This window comes from Parasteatoda tepidariorum, chromosome 3 (assembly GCF_982258835.1).
Source record: "Parasteatoda tepidariorum strain Cologne lab strain chromosome 3, Ptep-v5.0, whole genome shotgun sequence".
Taxonomy (NCBI): domain Eukaryota; kingdom Metazoa; phylum Arthropoda; class Arachnida; order Araneae; family Theridiidae; genus Parasteatoda; species Parasteatoda tepidariorum.
In genome coordinates, this window is record NC_141757.1 from 52,366,945 (window position 1) to 52,383,314 (window position 16,370).

Here is a 16,370-nt window from a genome sequence, read left to right on the forward strand (position 1 = left end):
TGCTTGTAGCATTGGAATTCAAAATTCCGATTATTCGAAAAAAAAAATTCTTTTTCTCCCCCTCAAGTTTTTTATTTCACTAAATGGGACGTGCAAAGCAAAAAAAAAAAAAAAAAAAAAAAAAAAAAAAAAAAAAAAAAAAAATGGTTTCTTTAGTAAGCAGTAATCCCTGAAAATATCAACCGTCATTGCCAAGTACAGGACATAAATTACATATTTTTTCCAACGCAAAGTGTTTGGCACATTAGGAAATGGTGTCGATCCTCTTATTAATTTGAACAATGGAGTTTTAAAATGAGGAATTAATTTTGAATGAAGCTATAGCATTAAAAAGATGCAAAATTAAACTACTCAAAATTCCCAGGTTAAGGAACTTAATCTTTCAAAATTTCATAATATCTGTAGTAATAAATAAATAAAAGAACATTTATTTGAAATTAAAAGCTTGGATGAGAATTATTATATTTTGGGTTCAAAATAAATATCAAATGGATTTAATCGGCTTTAAAATTAAACGTCTCAAATGAGCTGTAAATTGGTTTTGGTTTTAAAATCAAAGGCTTAAAATATTGTGCTGTAAATTGGTTTTAAAATCAAACGTCTCAAATACTGTGCAAAAATTGTGTTCTGAAAAATTCTATCATATAAACAACACACTTTATACAACAGTTTATTAAACTATTTAAAATGTCAATTAAATTGCCGGTTAAAGAAGAAAAAAAGAAAAAAGATACAACGTTCAGAAATAACTTACAATACAAATACATTGCTATAATTCTAAACAGCAAGTACATGGAATTGTAAAAATAATACATAAGCTCTTATAAAGAATAAAACATAAAAATATAATAATGATTTTTAAAACTATGCTTATAAATATTTGTGAAGTGTTTAATATAAATGTATGTACCAAATGCAAGTCGACCATTTTTCTTTGCACTAATGTTTGAATAAATAGTTTCAAAAAGTATACAAGTGCTTGTAAGCTTGAACTCAAATCTTAAAATAAATAGCTTCGAATGCATCCCAAAACATAGCAAAGATCAGAACTTACACAAATGCAATGAAAATGGCAAAGATTACGGGGAAGTATCATAGAAATATGGGCATAAGCAGGTAAAATATTGGTCCCCAAAAGTGGTAAAAGCATAACCTTTTCAATTTTCTCAAAGAAAATGAGTTGATACTTACTGCATCGGCAGAATTATTTTAAACTGAGCAAAACATCATTTGTAAGTTAAAGATTGATAAGTACGCAAGTTATATTGTTATAAAAAATAAGTACGTAAAGTATGCAAATGAGCTAGTAAAATTTTAAAATTAGTACATTAAGTCCAATTTTATTTTTAAAAATAAAACCGTTTAGTTCGAGAACAAAACAATCGCTTATGCACTATTGCTAAAGATATTTTAATTGATAGCATATATTGACATAAAGCTTTAATTTTTAGCACCATGAATTAGGCACACAGAAAGCTCAAACCTGTAAATTTTTTTTAAAAAAAGTGATAACTAATAAATAATCATGAAAAGCTGTTAATTTTGTTAAAATTTAGAAAATTATACAAAAGAAACGTGCGTTACACATGGTGCAAATCTTAATCTTGCTTTCACAGTGAAAACTTAGAAGTTTAAAAATTAAAATTATGAACAAAATCCAACAAAAAAATAAAGTATCGAAAGTAAAACTAACATAAATACTGAGGCTGACAACAATGGTTAATATTTTACTAAATCATGAGATAAGTTTTGAACCATGAACTGTTTTGTATCTCACAATTCCAAATCCAGTTTTTCTTTATATTCGATGTAATTCCGCAAGTCACGTGAATTCTTGCGGAAAAAAACCCCATTTATTTTAATCATTTCATAGGTGATAGTAAAGGAAAAAATGGGCTTGAAAGCCACTGTGAATTGATGATAGGGGTAGAAATTATTAACGGACAAACATCTTTTTAGAAGGAGGCACCAAATGGTCGGGCAATTCGAGTGGCAAATCGTGTCCGTTTAATTTAACACTAATGAGGTGCATAGCTAAAGCAAACTCGTCTGAATCTAACATGCCATCCTTGTCCAAGTCTGATAATTTCCACACTTTACCTAGAACACTATTTGGTAATTTCGATTTCACCATTTCTGCTTTGGCACTGGCACCCGTTATTTTGCCATCAACAGGATTCAAGCTGTGGAAGAGATCATCATACTTGTACCGTTCTTTCCCAACGATCCATTCTGGATCCATAGATCCAGCATCCACGCCCTCGCCTCTCCCATATGTAAAAGGACTCGATTCAACGCCATCGAAAGCACCTCCTCTGACGTGGGACTCATCATTTGTTTGTAGACGCTGCTCTTGAGGAATCTGGGCCATTAGACGAGCAATGTCTTCAGCCAGCATTTTATCCACTGTCTCCAGCAATCTTGGCTTCAAAGGTTGAAATTTTGCGAAGTCCATGGTGAGCAGCTTTTCTTGCATATCTCGAATGTCCGGGAAGTCACCAGGAGGTAGGTGGTGTTCTCGCTGAATCTCTTCATAAATATTCCGCAAGTTTTTGATAAGTTCCTTCTTTTTACTGTCCTTACCGAACATTGAGGGCATATTATTACGTAGAGAACTGATAATGTAAGCGTGGACCTGAAAAGATACAAAAAGTTTTTGAGTACCACAGAAAGATACTGCGTAAAAATTTGCACAATTTAAGGAAAAAGAATTAAATAACATGTTATTGGTTGTATAAGGCAACGGTTCCCAATTTTTTTCACCCTAAATATTCGAGTTTCTGTTGGCAAACCCCGGAATAATAGAAAAGTTTCTTAATAGCTGTGAATATATTGACCAAAAAAAAAATTTTTTTTTTGGTGTTAGTAAATGAGAAAATTATTAAAAATAAGCTGAATTATGGTTTTCAAAAAAAGAATTGCTATTAACGTTCAGAACAGTTATTTCAGCGAGACGTAATTCTTTTTTCTTGTATTTAATAATTTTATTATCAATGAGAAGCTCTTATAAATGTATATCCTTTTCATAATTTATTCAATTTATCGTTATTGAAAAGAATTTTTTTTTAAATTTTCTACTTTTTTTTATTGGTATTATAGATAAATAGTTTCATATAAACAATCGAAATATTACATAAATTATGGATTATTGATTGGATGTTAATATTACTACTTAAAAAAACTCTCGAAACTCTTGAGATTCTTCCCTCGGAAAGTTAAGGTTCCACGGAACACCTTTTAGGGACTGCCAATATATGGTTTCAATACTCCTGTATGTATTTTTTTTAAACGGATGAAATCAATTTTTTTAAAATCGATCTACAATACATACAACACAATTTCAAAGAAGGAAGTCAAATCAGTTGGTTTGTTTTGAAATTTAACACCTTCCGTCCGAATAGCAAAGTATTAATTACACGAGGTTGTGATTTTCATCAAATGTAGTGGAAAAGTTTTAAAAGTGATGTAGATAAGACAAGTTTTTGATCTTACCAAATATTTAAAACGAAACAATATTCATTATAATAAATTAATTGATTAACATAAATTGTTCATTTTGATTTTTCTTCTTCTGAAGTCTCATAATCATCCGATACGAATCAAACAATGGTGTTTAAGTTAACACAAAACTGAAATCGGACACGAAAACGATTACGAATTTAAAAAAAAAAATCTACAAAAGCTCATGAGTATCACAGATTTTTTTAACCCATTCCTTTATGTTTTAATTACTAGTATTAAATTTAGACACAATTAGACAAATTTACACACTCAGCCAATTAATATAATTTTTAAGTAAAGGGATTAGGAAAAATTAAATTTCAGTTAAAATTAATTTTCTCAGCCGTACAATAACATTTTTTTTTCACTACATTAATACAACTAATTTTTTTTTTTTTTTTTGAAAATAAAAACTCGTACAGGGCGATTTTATGTTCTTTCTTTATTATCATCCGTCTGATAACTGAAGGAGAAAAATAATAATCATATTACGATATAACACATTCCACACCAGTAAGCAAAATGACGTAAAAGTGTCAAAGCAATGCAGCATCGAAAAACGAAATAACTTACAAGTACGATTTAAAACCACGACTTACGTCACTAAATGCCATCGAAAAAGAAAATGATTAAATGAAATTCAAATGGGTTATGTAAATATGATGTTGCAATTCTTTCAAATGTATCTATTGGTGAATGCATCATATGTACTTACTTTAGGCAAGTATAATAAGTACACGCTAACCCGATTATCGAAAAAATTGATTAGATTTTTTTTTTAAAAAGGAGAATAGTGTGATACTCCACAAAAGAAAATTTTCTGGGAGGGGTTTCAAAATTGAGGTTTTTAATTTCAATAACTATTTCAAGAAAGATAATTTAAATAGGATATTTTTATATAGGATAAAAAATAAACAACAATTGCTGCTTTTAAATTACAGATGCAACATACAAATGTTTGGTATTTAGCCTATACTGCTGAACTCAGAATATTAATTTCGGAAGAATAATGGAAGAATCGTCTGCCGAAGACAAAACTTAATTTGTTTACATCCATCTTTCTTGTTTTTTGCCCTGGAAAGGGTTTATTCGATTAACAAAATAATAATGAAGATGAACAAATTTGTGAAGGGTCCGATTAAAAGAAAAATCATTTTGTGAAGGGTCCGTTTTTAAGTTAAAATATTTTGTGAAGGGTCCGTTTTTAAGTTAGAATATTTTGTGAAGGGTCCGTTAACGGACCCAAATTTCTTCTAAACAGACCCCTGTTTAGATAAATGTAACATATACATACAAGCCCAATTAAAAAAAAAATTGATTTGATTAAAAAAAAAAGAATAGCGTGACACTATAACTGGATATAATCTTCTGGGAGGGTTTTTAAAGTTGAAGGTTTTAATTTCCATAAATATTCAGTAAGATAATAAGAAAATTTGAATCGGACATTTTTTACTACGAAATTATTTTTAAACATACTTATTGAATTAATTCCAAAAATTAATCAATAGTTTTAAATTTCTTAATATTTTATTCAATAAAAAAAAAAAAAAAAAAAAAAAAAAAAAAAAAAAAAACGCCGAAAATAATTTTTTTTTAATGCTAAATGTAATGCTAATTGAATTTCCGACCACTTTCTGATTAGCTAGAGTAGCGGTTTCCAATCTTATTTTTGGTATGGAACCCCGAGCCCTAATAAATAAATTTCATAAGCAATTATGAATAATATTGAATGAATGTAAGAAATATGAAATTCTTTCATCGTATCGTTTTATCAGTACTAGTATTCAAATTGGGTTTTATGTCAGAAAGTTGAACAGGTCTGGAGCGGCATTTAGTCTAGTTCATAATTTGATTTTGTGTATGCATAAACTGAAAATGAAATAAAAATATAGTTTTCGTTGAAATAAAAATGAAAATTGGAGAAAATAAATGTAAGTAGTAAACGGTAACGGTACATACTTCTTCATTTTTATTTGAGACGAAGTATTAATGCAATTTCCCATAAATGCATTCATTATTCATTCAATATATTATGCTAGAATTTTTTTTTTCTTTTTTAAATTTTACTTTTGTTTCAACACAAGTATTTTACATGAATAATTTTATAAAAGTAATGGAAAGATAAGGGATAAAGATATAACAGGTTTCGAAAGTTGTTATAGGTTAAAAATGTTCTAACTCTCGGAACCCTAAGTTTTTCACAGAGCACTATTTGGGAACCGCTGAACTAGAGCCCTCAAATTTAAACTGGTGTTCTGTGCTGCATGACAGTCTGTTACCTTTCATAAATATTATCTTATTATATCATCATTTACTTTAGTTTAGCTTAAAGTGCCAAAATAGCATTGAGAAATTGTTGAATAAATACTAAACTTCGGCAGGGAAAGAAAATCAAATATATTATATTTCAACTATTTTCACAAGAGTAAATATTTCCCAATTCAATAGCGATGATTCAAATTCTGAAAATAAGACCGGTAAAGCAAAGCACCCACTATCAGAATTTTTCTTTCTCTTTTAATTCATTGTAGATATGAAAGGAGGGGATAAAGTAGAAGAAACTATCAGATTAGTCATATCTTTAAAGTTGGTAAATAAGGAAAGTGGAGGGAGAAAGTAGCAGCGATAAAAAACTTAACCGAATATCTCCTTATTTTAAGAAATAATTCTATAGGACTTGCGAATTGTGTTATTATTCTAAAATATTAAAAATACCATCCATATTGTTAGGTTTATAGTGAATGAATTATACACATTTAATATCTCATTGTATTTTTGCAGCAGAAATAGTAATAAGTAGTAAGTTTATTCGGCGGAAAGTAAAACATTCATCATGTGATAAGATAGAAAACTCATCCCAATATTCAATTACGAGCTGTACTACATTCTCACGCACCTCTCAAGTCATAAATTGATTACCGCATAATATAATATAGGCTATTGCTCGAAAATATTATTCGTCACCACGACAGTATGCACTATGTTTATGTTTAAAATTTCTATAGCCATTTTAGAAAGGATCTATTTATATAATTACTTCGTAACTAAGTTTTTATTTCTATAAAAATGCAAAATCATTCCACATACTTAACGTATAACTAATTATTGAACACTATTTAAATTATCATTTAAGAAAACCTAGCGAAACGAATCTAAATAAATACTTAAAGTATAACTAATTTTTCAACACTACTTAAATTATTACGTAAGACAACCTAACAAAATGAATAATAACTATAGTGTTGCCAATAGATAAGAGAAATATCCGAGTTGATATGCCGTATGAGATAAATATACGTTTAGATTATTGATAAAAAATTATTTACAAGTCCACTTTTTAAAATATTTAAATAAACAAATTCCAAATAAATAAATAAATTATAGAAAACAATAAAGTCATTGTGAAATGCCATTTTTTTTTTAGAAATAAGAAAGATTGAATGACGCAGAACTTGAAGACGTCACTGGGAAGTAAGAAGGGATAGTATTTCGAAAACTCCATTAAACCAAGGCTTGTCTTGAAATGATTTAAGACAAAACGAATTCATTAAGTATACATGGAAAGACAATTCTTTTTTTCGTCAGCAAATATTAAACAAGAGATAAGGGATGAATATTTAAAAGCAGATTAACTCAATTAAGCACTACAGACAATCAGTAAAAAAATAATTCAAGGTAAAGAAACTTAACTATTTTTTAAATTTTTTTTTTATTGCGTGGGTGCAATTTTAGTCCTAACACTTTAACCCTTAGACGCACACAGAATTTTTATTAAACATATTTTTCATTATTTGGTATAAATGTAGGGCAAAACAAATGAAAAATATTATATTAAGCATTTTAATAATTTATGGTCATGAAATACAGCATGAAACACAAACACCGGTGTCTTGTGCTGTGTTAAAGGTAAAATCTTCCAAACACCACTCACTTCCAATCAGTAATTTCTTAAATCTGCACTTATTTAGATCTAAGAGAAACAATTTACAAAATCAGTTATCGGTAAATTTCTAAACATGAATAAATTTTTTTTCTTGCAAACTACTTATTTTGGATTCTATATTTTTCAACAAATACAATTCCGATAGACAGACAGATTTTTTTTTTCTTAGAATTTATTAGGCAGTTTCTTATAATTTAAAAAATGCCAAAATATATTTCTGATAGTAATTAGTACGTCTGAAAAAAATTCTATAAATGGGACATCAATGTCCCATTTGCGTGAAAAGGCTACATTTCTTACAAACAAAAATAGTACCTAATTCTAATAATTGTTAAAATTAATTCTTCATATATTATACCGATAAACTTTTTCCTATTAAATAAACCATTTTTAATTTGAATGAATCAATAAGTATTTACTACTATCAAATGCTTTTATTAGATGCATTAAGCGAGTAATAAAAATATATCGATATTAAAGGCAAAATGCGTATAAATCAGGAACAGCAAAGAACGAAATTTTAAGAAAATTCACACTCCACAGTACAACAAACTAGAATAGCAATAATAGGAAAAGAAATTTATTGCTAATAATTTAAATAATTTTAAAAATAAGACTAAAAAAGTAGGTAACGAAACTATCACTTGCCAATCAAGTTGATTTTCCTTATTTTCAGATAGTATTTTAGGTTCGGAAATCATATTTAAAATTTATTTTTTCGATTTCGAAGTAATTAAGTTATAAACTGTCAAAAAAGAATTTTTTTTCTTTTTAAACATTGAAACGCCAAGTTTTAATTATTCAACAGACAAAAAGGTTGTAGAAGTTTGCTGTAATTTATGACTTTTGTTCTAAAGTGGAAACTTTCATATACCTATTTTAAAAGATTTTTTTTTTTTTTTAAAAAGGAATAAAAGTTTTACTGCCTTGAGTAAAAATTTCTAAAGTTTTTGCAGAATGCAGAACTCTGCATTTTAAAAGCATAAAGAATTTTTTTTATGCAAATTAGACCTAACAGGAAATCGTTTCAAATTTATTACCTATTTAAGTTTCTTATGCATCTAAATATCTTAAACGTAATTCTCTCTATTGTGTTCGTTTTTGGCACATTTGGCAACATTTCTGAGATTCTTCGAAAAAAAATTTTGCTCAGAATTTCTTTTTCAATAATTTATAACTAGCAACCAAAACGAACACACAAAATTTTTAACATATCTTCTTCACATGAGCCGGTTATCAGCCATGGGTTATACCAGTGGTGCGCAAACTTTTTTCGACTGCGACCCCTTTTGTAGAGAGAAAATTTTCGGCGACCCCTAAAGATAAATGTTCACAAATACGATGTATATTTCGCGCATTTCTTTCGTTTCATCGAATAAAAACATCATCATATTTAACTCATATTAATTTTTATTTATAATTTTAAGAAAATACTTTTTGTATAACTCAAAAATCAGTAATTGCCCTTTAATGAGATGTATGTGGCTGCAAGTTTCTAATTATCTCATCGATGTTTGGATGTATGTTACTAATTGCAATTCGCATACCATCTTCAGGGTTTAAACGCGAGCGGTATTTAGTTTTTATTGAAACTAGTTTGCTAAATCCAGTTTCACATAAATACATAGATGCAAATTGTATTAACACTCTGATGGCATTCTTGCATAAAACGGGATATTGTTTTTCCACGGATAGCCAGATAGAGAATACATTACGCATTACGGTCAAAGAAAGAGTGGACAGCATGAAATTGCAATTAAACAGTGAGTGGCGGCGCTTCACTCTTTATATGTACACTGTATGGTATGCAGCATGCAGGGATAATGCATTTCATAAAAATTTGGCGACCCCCAAAAAACTTCTGGCGACCCCCACAGGGGTCGCGACCCCTAGTTTGCGCACCACTGGGTTATACCATGGGTATCACTGTACACTGGTAGCCTGTATTTCCCCGTTTGGTGAAAATTCAAGGCACTTCACTTGCTCTTGCGCAACTAAATTGTTAAATTTTATATGATGATTTATTTCTACGGTTTTTTCACAGCTTGTAACAGAACCTTTTTGCTTCAAAGGAAACATCAAATCAATTAAAATACAGAACCACACAAGCATTATTACAGATAAGAAAGTTTGATACTTTTCAGATAGTCGAACGAAAGCGAAAGGTCTCTAGAAAATGTAGATCGCCGACAACTATTTTTTTATTACTTAAAATGAATAATAAAAAAAAATTACATTTCCTTGCACTCTAATTGAAAAAAAAAAACTTTTTATATATTTTTTTAAAATTATAAATAAAAAAAAAATTGAATTTCCTTGTGCTCAGTTACTAAAAATTGACTGTGTTTAAAGCAATCTCGTCAGGTAATATTTTATGGATGATTTGGGCAACATTGAATGCAAAGTGCTCACACTAGGTGTATTATGGGGGGAAAAAACACGTTTTAAAAAAAAAAATGGGGGGGGGGGGGAATAGCTGTTCTGCAATTAGAGAACAGAATATAAAATGTTATAGCTCAAGCGCCAGGAGTCAGTTATATATTTTACTGCTATAACAAAGTATGGCAGAAAAAAAAAATAACGGAGGAAAGATCACTGGGTATACATTGGGACTGTGGACATTTGTTTTTCCTTAGATTAAATATTTTTTTCAGCACTCTTGTGGGGGTTGCTTTTTTATTTATCCATCTTTGTTTTCAAGTTAACTCCACAAAAAATTAACATATATAGGGAAATTACTCATTAAAAATGTTTTATGGATAACACTGAGTATGACAAATATCAACAATAACCATTTTTTTTTTAAAATCTTCAACTTTATAAGTAAACAAACTAAAATAGTTTAATGAAATTTTCAGGTGATTTATTACTTCGAAGAAAATACACAATTGAAAATCATAAGAAAAGCACATGATGCTAATAACAAATATTGAATAAAAATTTCAATAGACAAAGGTGAAATAATATCTACTTCAATAAAATTTTTTTTTTAGATATCACAGCTTTCTTTCTTTCAAAATCCTAAAGCAACTTTTATATTGTCTTTAAGTCAATAAATAGCTATCAAGTATGTTGAAATACAATAGAACCGAAAGTAAAAGCAAGGAAAGAAGAATTGAGTAATGAAGATAAGAAAAACAAGTAAGCTTATAGGATTGTAACTGGATATCTTGGTTTAGGATGAAACTGCAATTTATCATTACTAAATATATAAAAAAAAAGAATTCTATTTAATTTTTTACTTAATATATAAAAGCTTGAATATAAATCTATGCAAGCTTTTCTTTTAAAATCCTTTGAATGGGAAAGAAATTTATATTCAAATGCTCACTTTGTTGTTCCTCATAAATCTTTATTTTTAATTTAGGACTTACGTTCGCTTTATGTAAAGAACATACACAAATAATACCAGCACCACTCCTTTTTTTGCTTCTCTATACATAAAATGGAGAGACTTTCCTTAATAGATCAACAGAACAGCTAAGTTGAAGAAACTGTTTAGTAAACAAAGTTATTAAAATGTTAATAACTAACAGTGTTATAAGATTCAACATTGCCCTTTCTTCTAGAAAATGAACTAAAAACATTCCCTTTTCGAAGAAAGTGCCTTAGCCAAGTTTATGGACAGGTAGAATGGCCATTAGATTACTAACTAGATATACACTTTTTGTAAGGCTGAATCGGTAAATTATAGGTATACAAAGATTTTATATAAGAGCTCTATTTAAACTCAACACTACAGAAAAAACAGTTATTTCAACAAGTAATCATAGTATGCAGAGTATAGGTAATACAGACACAATTTACATTAAAATTATATTTTAAGGCACTAGCATCAGAGGCAGGGTTGGGTTTTTGCCGTCAAAAACTGGTTTTTGACATGACAGTGGTAAAAACCATGTTTTTACCGGTAAAAACCGTCAAAAACCTACTGTTTTCTTTAATTTATAGCATATAGCGGACAATATATTATTTTCACTTAATTGCCTTTATAAATGAATGTTGTAAATGATTGCTATTGATTTTGCAACTATATACACGTATTCTTATAGAAGAATATACATTCATACAGAAATATTGTAACATACTTATTGAAAATAGTGATACTTAACTTTTATCATTATAGCTTGATTTGCAAAAGATTCTAAATTTTGCACTTCTTAATTGTTTGAAATAAACAAACAAAAAAACTTGGAACTATTAATAAATTCAAGAATTTAAAATTTGGCATTTCTTAAATAGTCTAATAATTCTTAAATATTCTAAGCTAAACAGAACTTTCAAAATTTGTAACTACTAACAAACTCTAAGCCAGGAATGACTTGTCATTCTTCAGTAATGTAATATGCCAAACAAAATAATGCTTGGAAATGTTGAAAATTTTGTTTAGTATCCTAATATTTTACTTCAAATAGTATGATTTGATATAATCATGTTGGGAAAATGCAAAAATCTGTTCTTAAATATCTTTTAACAAATTTTTTTCTAATTTTATTGCCCAAAAATGAATTAATTTTAAATCATAAGCAGTTAAACTCAAATTAAAATACAGTTTTATCAAAACTATGGGTTTTTGACAGTTTCTGACGTTTTTGACAGAGGGTTTTTTGACATGACGGTAAAAACCATGGTATAAACCGTTAAAAACAGTCATGTGTCAAAAACTTGCCAACCCTGATTAGAGGATATTTTTTACATTATTTTCTTCACTCCTAATATTAAAAGAGTTGCAGCCATTGTTATGGGTTTTCAACTATGCTTACATTTTGTTTTGATGCACAAAACAAGAATTATAAAGCTTAAAAACTTGAAATTACAAAGGTGTGTAGAAAAATATATAGGGAGTAGTAGATATAAAAATGTTAACATTTGATAGTTCAACAATTATTAAGTTATAAAAGGTAGTAAACTTAGCATTTTAGCTTATTCCGAAATTCTAATTTGTTTGTAAGGTATTGGCAATAAGTGCTTTTTTTCACACTTTTTTTTCCTTTCAAATATAGACTATGACTATTTATTCATTGTTTTGAGAAAATTTACTCATCTCACTTGAAATCTTTATTTTATAAACTTGCGCTTCATGTCAAAAGCAACAAAATAAAGAGAGAGAGAGAGAGATCAGATGTTGCCAGACATAAAACTTAGCATTTATACAGAAACTTTTTAAAATATAAAAGGTTTAATTCTAGAGAATTTATATTTTATTATCTAGAGAATTTATATATAGAGAGAATTTATATTCAATTTTAAAAACTAAATGTCTTACTCCCAAACTTAAGGAATTTAAACTAATAAACAAATAAATTAGCACAGTTATTTGTGTTATATTTAACATAGTAGAAAATATTCATCTTCCTTTTAGACAGCGAGTTGATACAGCATAAGGAATGAAAAATATCTCAAAATAAAAAGAAAAATGTATATTTTAATGTTTAAATTAAACATTTATTTATTATTTATTTAATTCCTTAGTTTTATTGTTCTTTTTCTTGTGCCTTATTTATCCAAATTCAAAATTTTTTTCAAAATATTTTAAAAAGTATATAAAATTGTACATTATTAAAATTTTTTTATTTAACAAAGAAAAAAAAAATCGATTTTACACAATTTTCGAATAAATTAGCATATATGTTAAAATTATAGAAATCAAATATATTGAAATGATAATTTAGAAACAAGATTTATCAATAGTCAGGTAGTCCAATTTGTTTTGGGCAAAAAAAAAACATATGAACATTCTCAAGTTACTTAAAATATACTTATTAACTCTCCATAATTGACAACTTTCCTTTCTCTTTAAACATTTTTATTTATGAGGAAAAATTTAGTAGCAATTTTTTTTTAATTGCACCAAAAATTTGAAGATATTTCTGTATGATAATCTATCACGTTAACTACAAACGCCAAAATGCCAAATAGATTTTAAACTTGCAATTTAAAAAACAAAACAAAAAAACATGTAGACGTTTGCCCGGGGATGACAACGAGTTATACCTTTCCAGTTGGTCCCTTTCTGTGATTTTTTTTAGTTTCTCGTGGGCTGCTGCCTGGAAGTTGCCAAGACTTGGTGATTATTCTGTCACAGGTCACGATACAGAAATCTTCCCAAAAATTTCTATAGGTCAATCTGAATTTCCTTCAAACCTCAATTGTGTGATTTGACATATTCTGCAACTCTGCATATTAACAACTTATCTAAGACATTATTTTTAATGTATGATCAATTTTTTAAAAACATTTTTTAATAAGCTTGGCTGACCATGTTGAAATACTGCAGGTAAATACTTTGACAAATAACACATTTCTTACCATATGACAATATTTTCAGTGATTAATTAAAAATAATATTGAATAGAACAATAAATCCACCAATTTTTTAAATTAATAAACAAATTTTCCTAATTCGGATATAAATACAATTCCACGTCCTAATGTGTAGAGGATGTTAATTAGCAAATTTTTTCCTATTCACATAAAGAAAAGATTTATACTTTTACGTTGTTCGAAATATAAAAGCATGCATGAAAACAAATAGAAGATTTTGTAAATCTGTAAGGGGATAATGACTCTCATATTCCCTTAGGCTGTAGATTCCTTAGACTATATGTTATTATTTACTATGTCCCTGCTTGCCTTGGCAATAACAGGATATTTAAAATTAAATGGTAAACATGATTTGAAAAAATTTTGCATGCTGCAGAAAAATTAAACTATTATAATCAACCGTAATTAAAAAAAAACAGGGGTCTGTGCAGACATTTTGTGAAAGGTCCGTTTTTGTAAAATTGTGAAAAAATTACTTGTAGTATGTGAATATAAAATAAAGGTTAAGTCACATAATTGCAAAAAATTTTTTTCAAGGAGTTTTTAAATTGCAAAGACATACAAGATTATGCTCAACACTGTAAAATTATATTTAAAAAAATTTAATTTTAAAAAATAAACAGCTATTGCTGTTACTAAATTAGAGATGCAACATAAAAATATTTGGTATTTAGCCTATACTGCTCAACGCAGAATATTAATTTCGGACAAATAAAGGAAGAAGCGTCTGCAGAAGACAAAATTTAGTTTGTTTACATCTGTCTCCCCCCCCCCTCCTGGGAAGGGTTTAACAATAATGAAGATCAAAACAATAATGAAGATAAACAAATTTGTGCAGGGTCCAATTAAAAGATAAATTACTTTGTTAAGGGTCCGTTTTTAAGTTAAAATATTTTGTGAAGGATCCGTTTTTAATGAAAAGATATTTTATGAAGGGTCCATAACGGAACCAAATTTCTTCCAAACAGACCCCTGAAAAAGTATTGTGACAATTAATCAACTCCAAACTTAGTTAGGAAATATAAACAATTATTGATAATATAATTATCTACCAAAATTTTTTTTTTTTAGGATTCCAGTTGTCTTATCTTTTAAAGTCAGTGTAAATTATAATGATTTAACATGTTTTAATTAATGAATAGTTTTTAGATTCATATAGAGGAAATTAATAAAATGTTTAAAATATAAATTTAATATAAAGATATCTTAGCTATATAAAGCTTGTTAAATACAGCTAAAAGATATCTTAATGTAATTTTCTTTATAGACATCCCTATGTATCAATTACAGAAATTAATAAAGATTTCATAAAATAGTTAACAAGTTAATTAGAATCTAATTAAATTATAATAATTAAATTACCTTTGCAAGTCTTGCTCTTTTTATCAAATCATTAAGCTTTCTTAAAGCAGCATTTCTGGGAAGACTTTGTAAATCCTGAAAAAGGTCTTGCTCTTCAGCCTCAAAAAGTTTTCGATTGTAATCATACCTCAAAGGCTGATCCCAAAATGATCCTAAATACACTCTTGCAACTTCTGGAGTATTCAATACTTTACCCAGTGACCACATCAAGGCACCATATACACGCATCAACTGTTGATGATCAATCATATCAGCTTTATTCAACACGATCCTGATTTTATCATCATGTCCTCTAAGTGCTTCAATGCTCCTTCGAAATTCATCAGAGATATCCAATTTATGAGCATCAAACAGAAGTATGATTCTATCCACTCTTTCTGCAAACCATTCTAAAACACCAGCAAAATCATAACCTCTATCTACTCTTTGTTTTTCACCTGATAGGATACCTGGAGTGTCAACTATTGTAATGCTTTCCAAAACATCACAGTTGACTAAAGAACATTGTAATCTATTGAGAAAAGCGTTACCAAATTTGGCTAACGGACGGAATTGTTTTTTAGGATCGACTACAAGAGCATTACCAGGAATGACAGTTTCTTGATTACCATGCATAACAGCAATAAAGCGATCCGTTGTTGGTTCGGGTCCGATTCTGATGCCAGGAAAGTCTTTTTCTAATAAGTACCGGATAAATGTCGTCTTTCCTGTAGAGTACTGACCGACGAGCAGTATCATCGGTTTTGCATCAAAATCTGGATCGTCCAGAGGCGGAGAATGGAATTCATGAAATAAATACTGCTCTTCAAGAGGCAATATTTTAGATTTATAAATTTTTCGCAAACCATCCACAACGGTACTGTACAGTTCAGGTTCTTTTCGCCGACTTTCGTCTTTATTTAACCAGCTAAACATTTTTGTAATCAGTTATTTTAAGTTATAAGTTAGACTTTATTGATCGTCAAATATAAAGACACTAATGATATCACAGTACTTCAAAAGTTGACAAGTAGTTCTATTTCTGCTCTTGATGCAAGGAAACGAAAACGACGACACTTAATAAACAAGTGGAAGTTGAAGTGCAAATGTATGCTAGACAGTTTCTTAAAGCTAATTTGTGTTTTAGAAACTTATTACAATTTTATTATCTGGGAATAAATTTGAAAAAATTATTAAAGTGGATTTAAAATGCAGAAAACTGTTTTTCCTCCACAGTATTGAGATATGGCTACATTAAATC

The 16,370-nt window shown here is 28.5% G+C and overlaps 1 protein-coding gene across 1 annotated transcript; it reads right to left on the reverse strand.

Annotated features, from left to right (window-relative positions):
- Window positions 1-657: 657 nt before the first annotated feature.
- On the reverse strand, window positions 658-16,233 carry LOC107453773 (EH domain-containing protein 1). The gene is made up of 2 exons (XM_016070719.4): window positions 15,131-16,233; window positions 658-2,635 (listed from the first exon to the last, which is right to left on the reverse strand). Exons 1-2 carry the CDS (start codon window positions 16,043-16,045, stop codon window positions 1,937-1,939), a joined length of 1,614 nt encoding a protein of 537 aa, XP_015926205.1. The 5' UTR covers window positions 16,046-16,233; the 3' UTR covers window positions 658-1,936.
- Window positions 16,234-16,370: the final 137 nt, after the last annotated feature.

Excerpts from the sequence above, each read along its gene's own strand:
- LOC107453773 (XM_016070719.4), bottom strand. The coding sequence starts at position 16,045 with ATGTTTAGCTGGTTAAATAAAGACGAAAGTCGGCGAAAAGAACCTGAA. Across the intron at positions 2,636-15,130 it reads AAAGAGCAAGACTTGCAAAG|GTCCACGCTTACATTATCAG; the intron begins GTAATTTAATTA and ends GTATCTTTTCAG.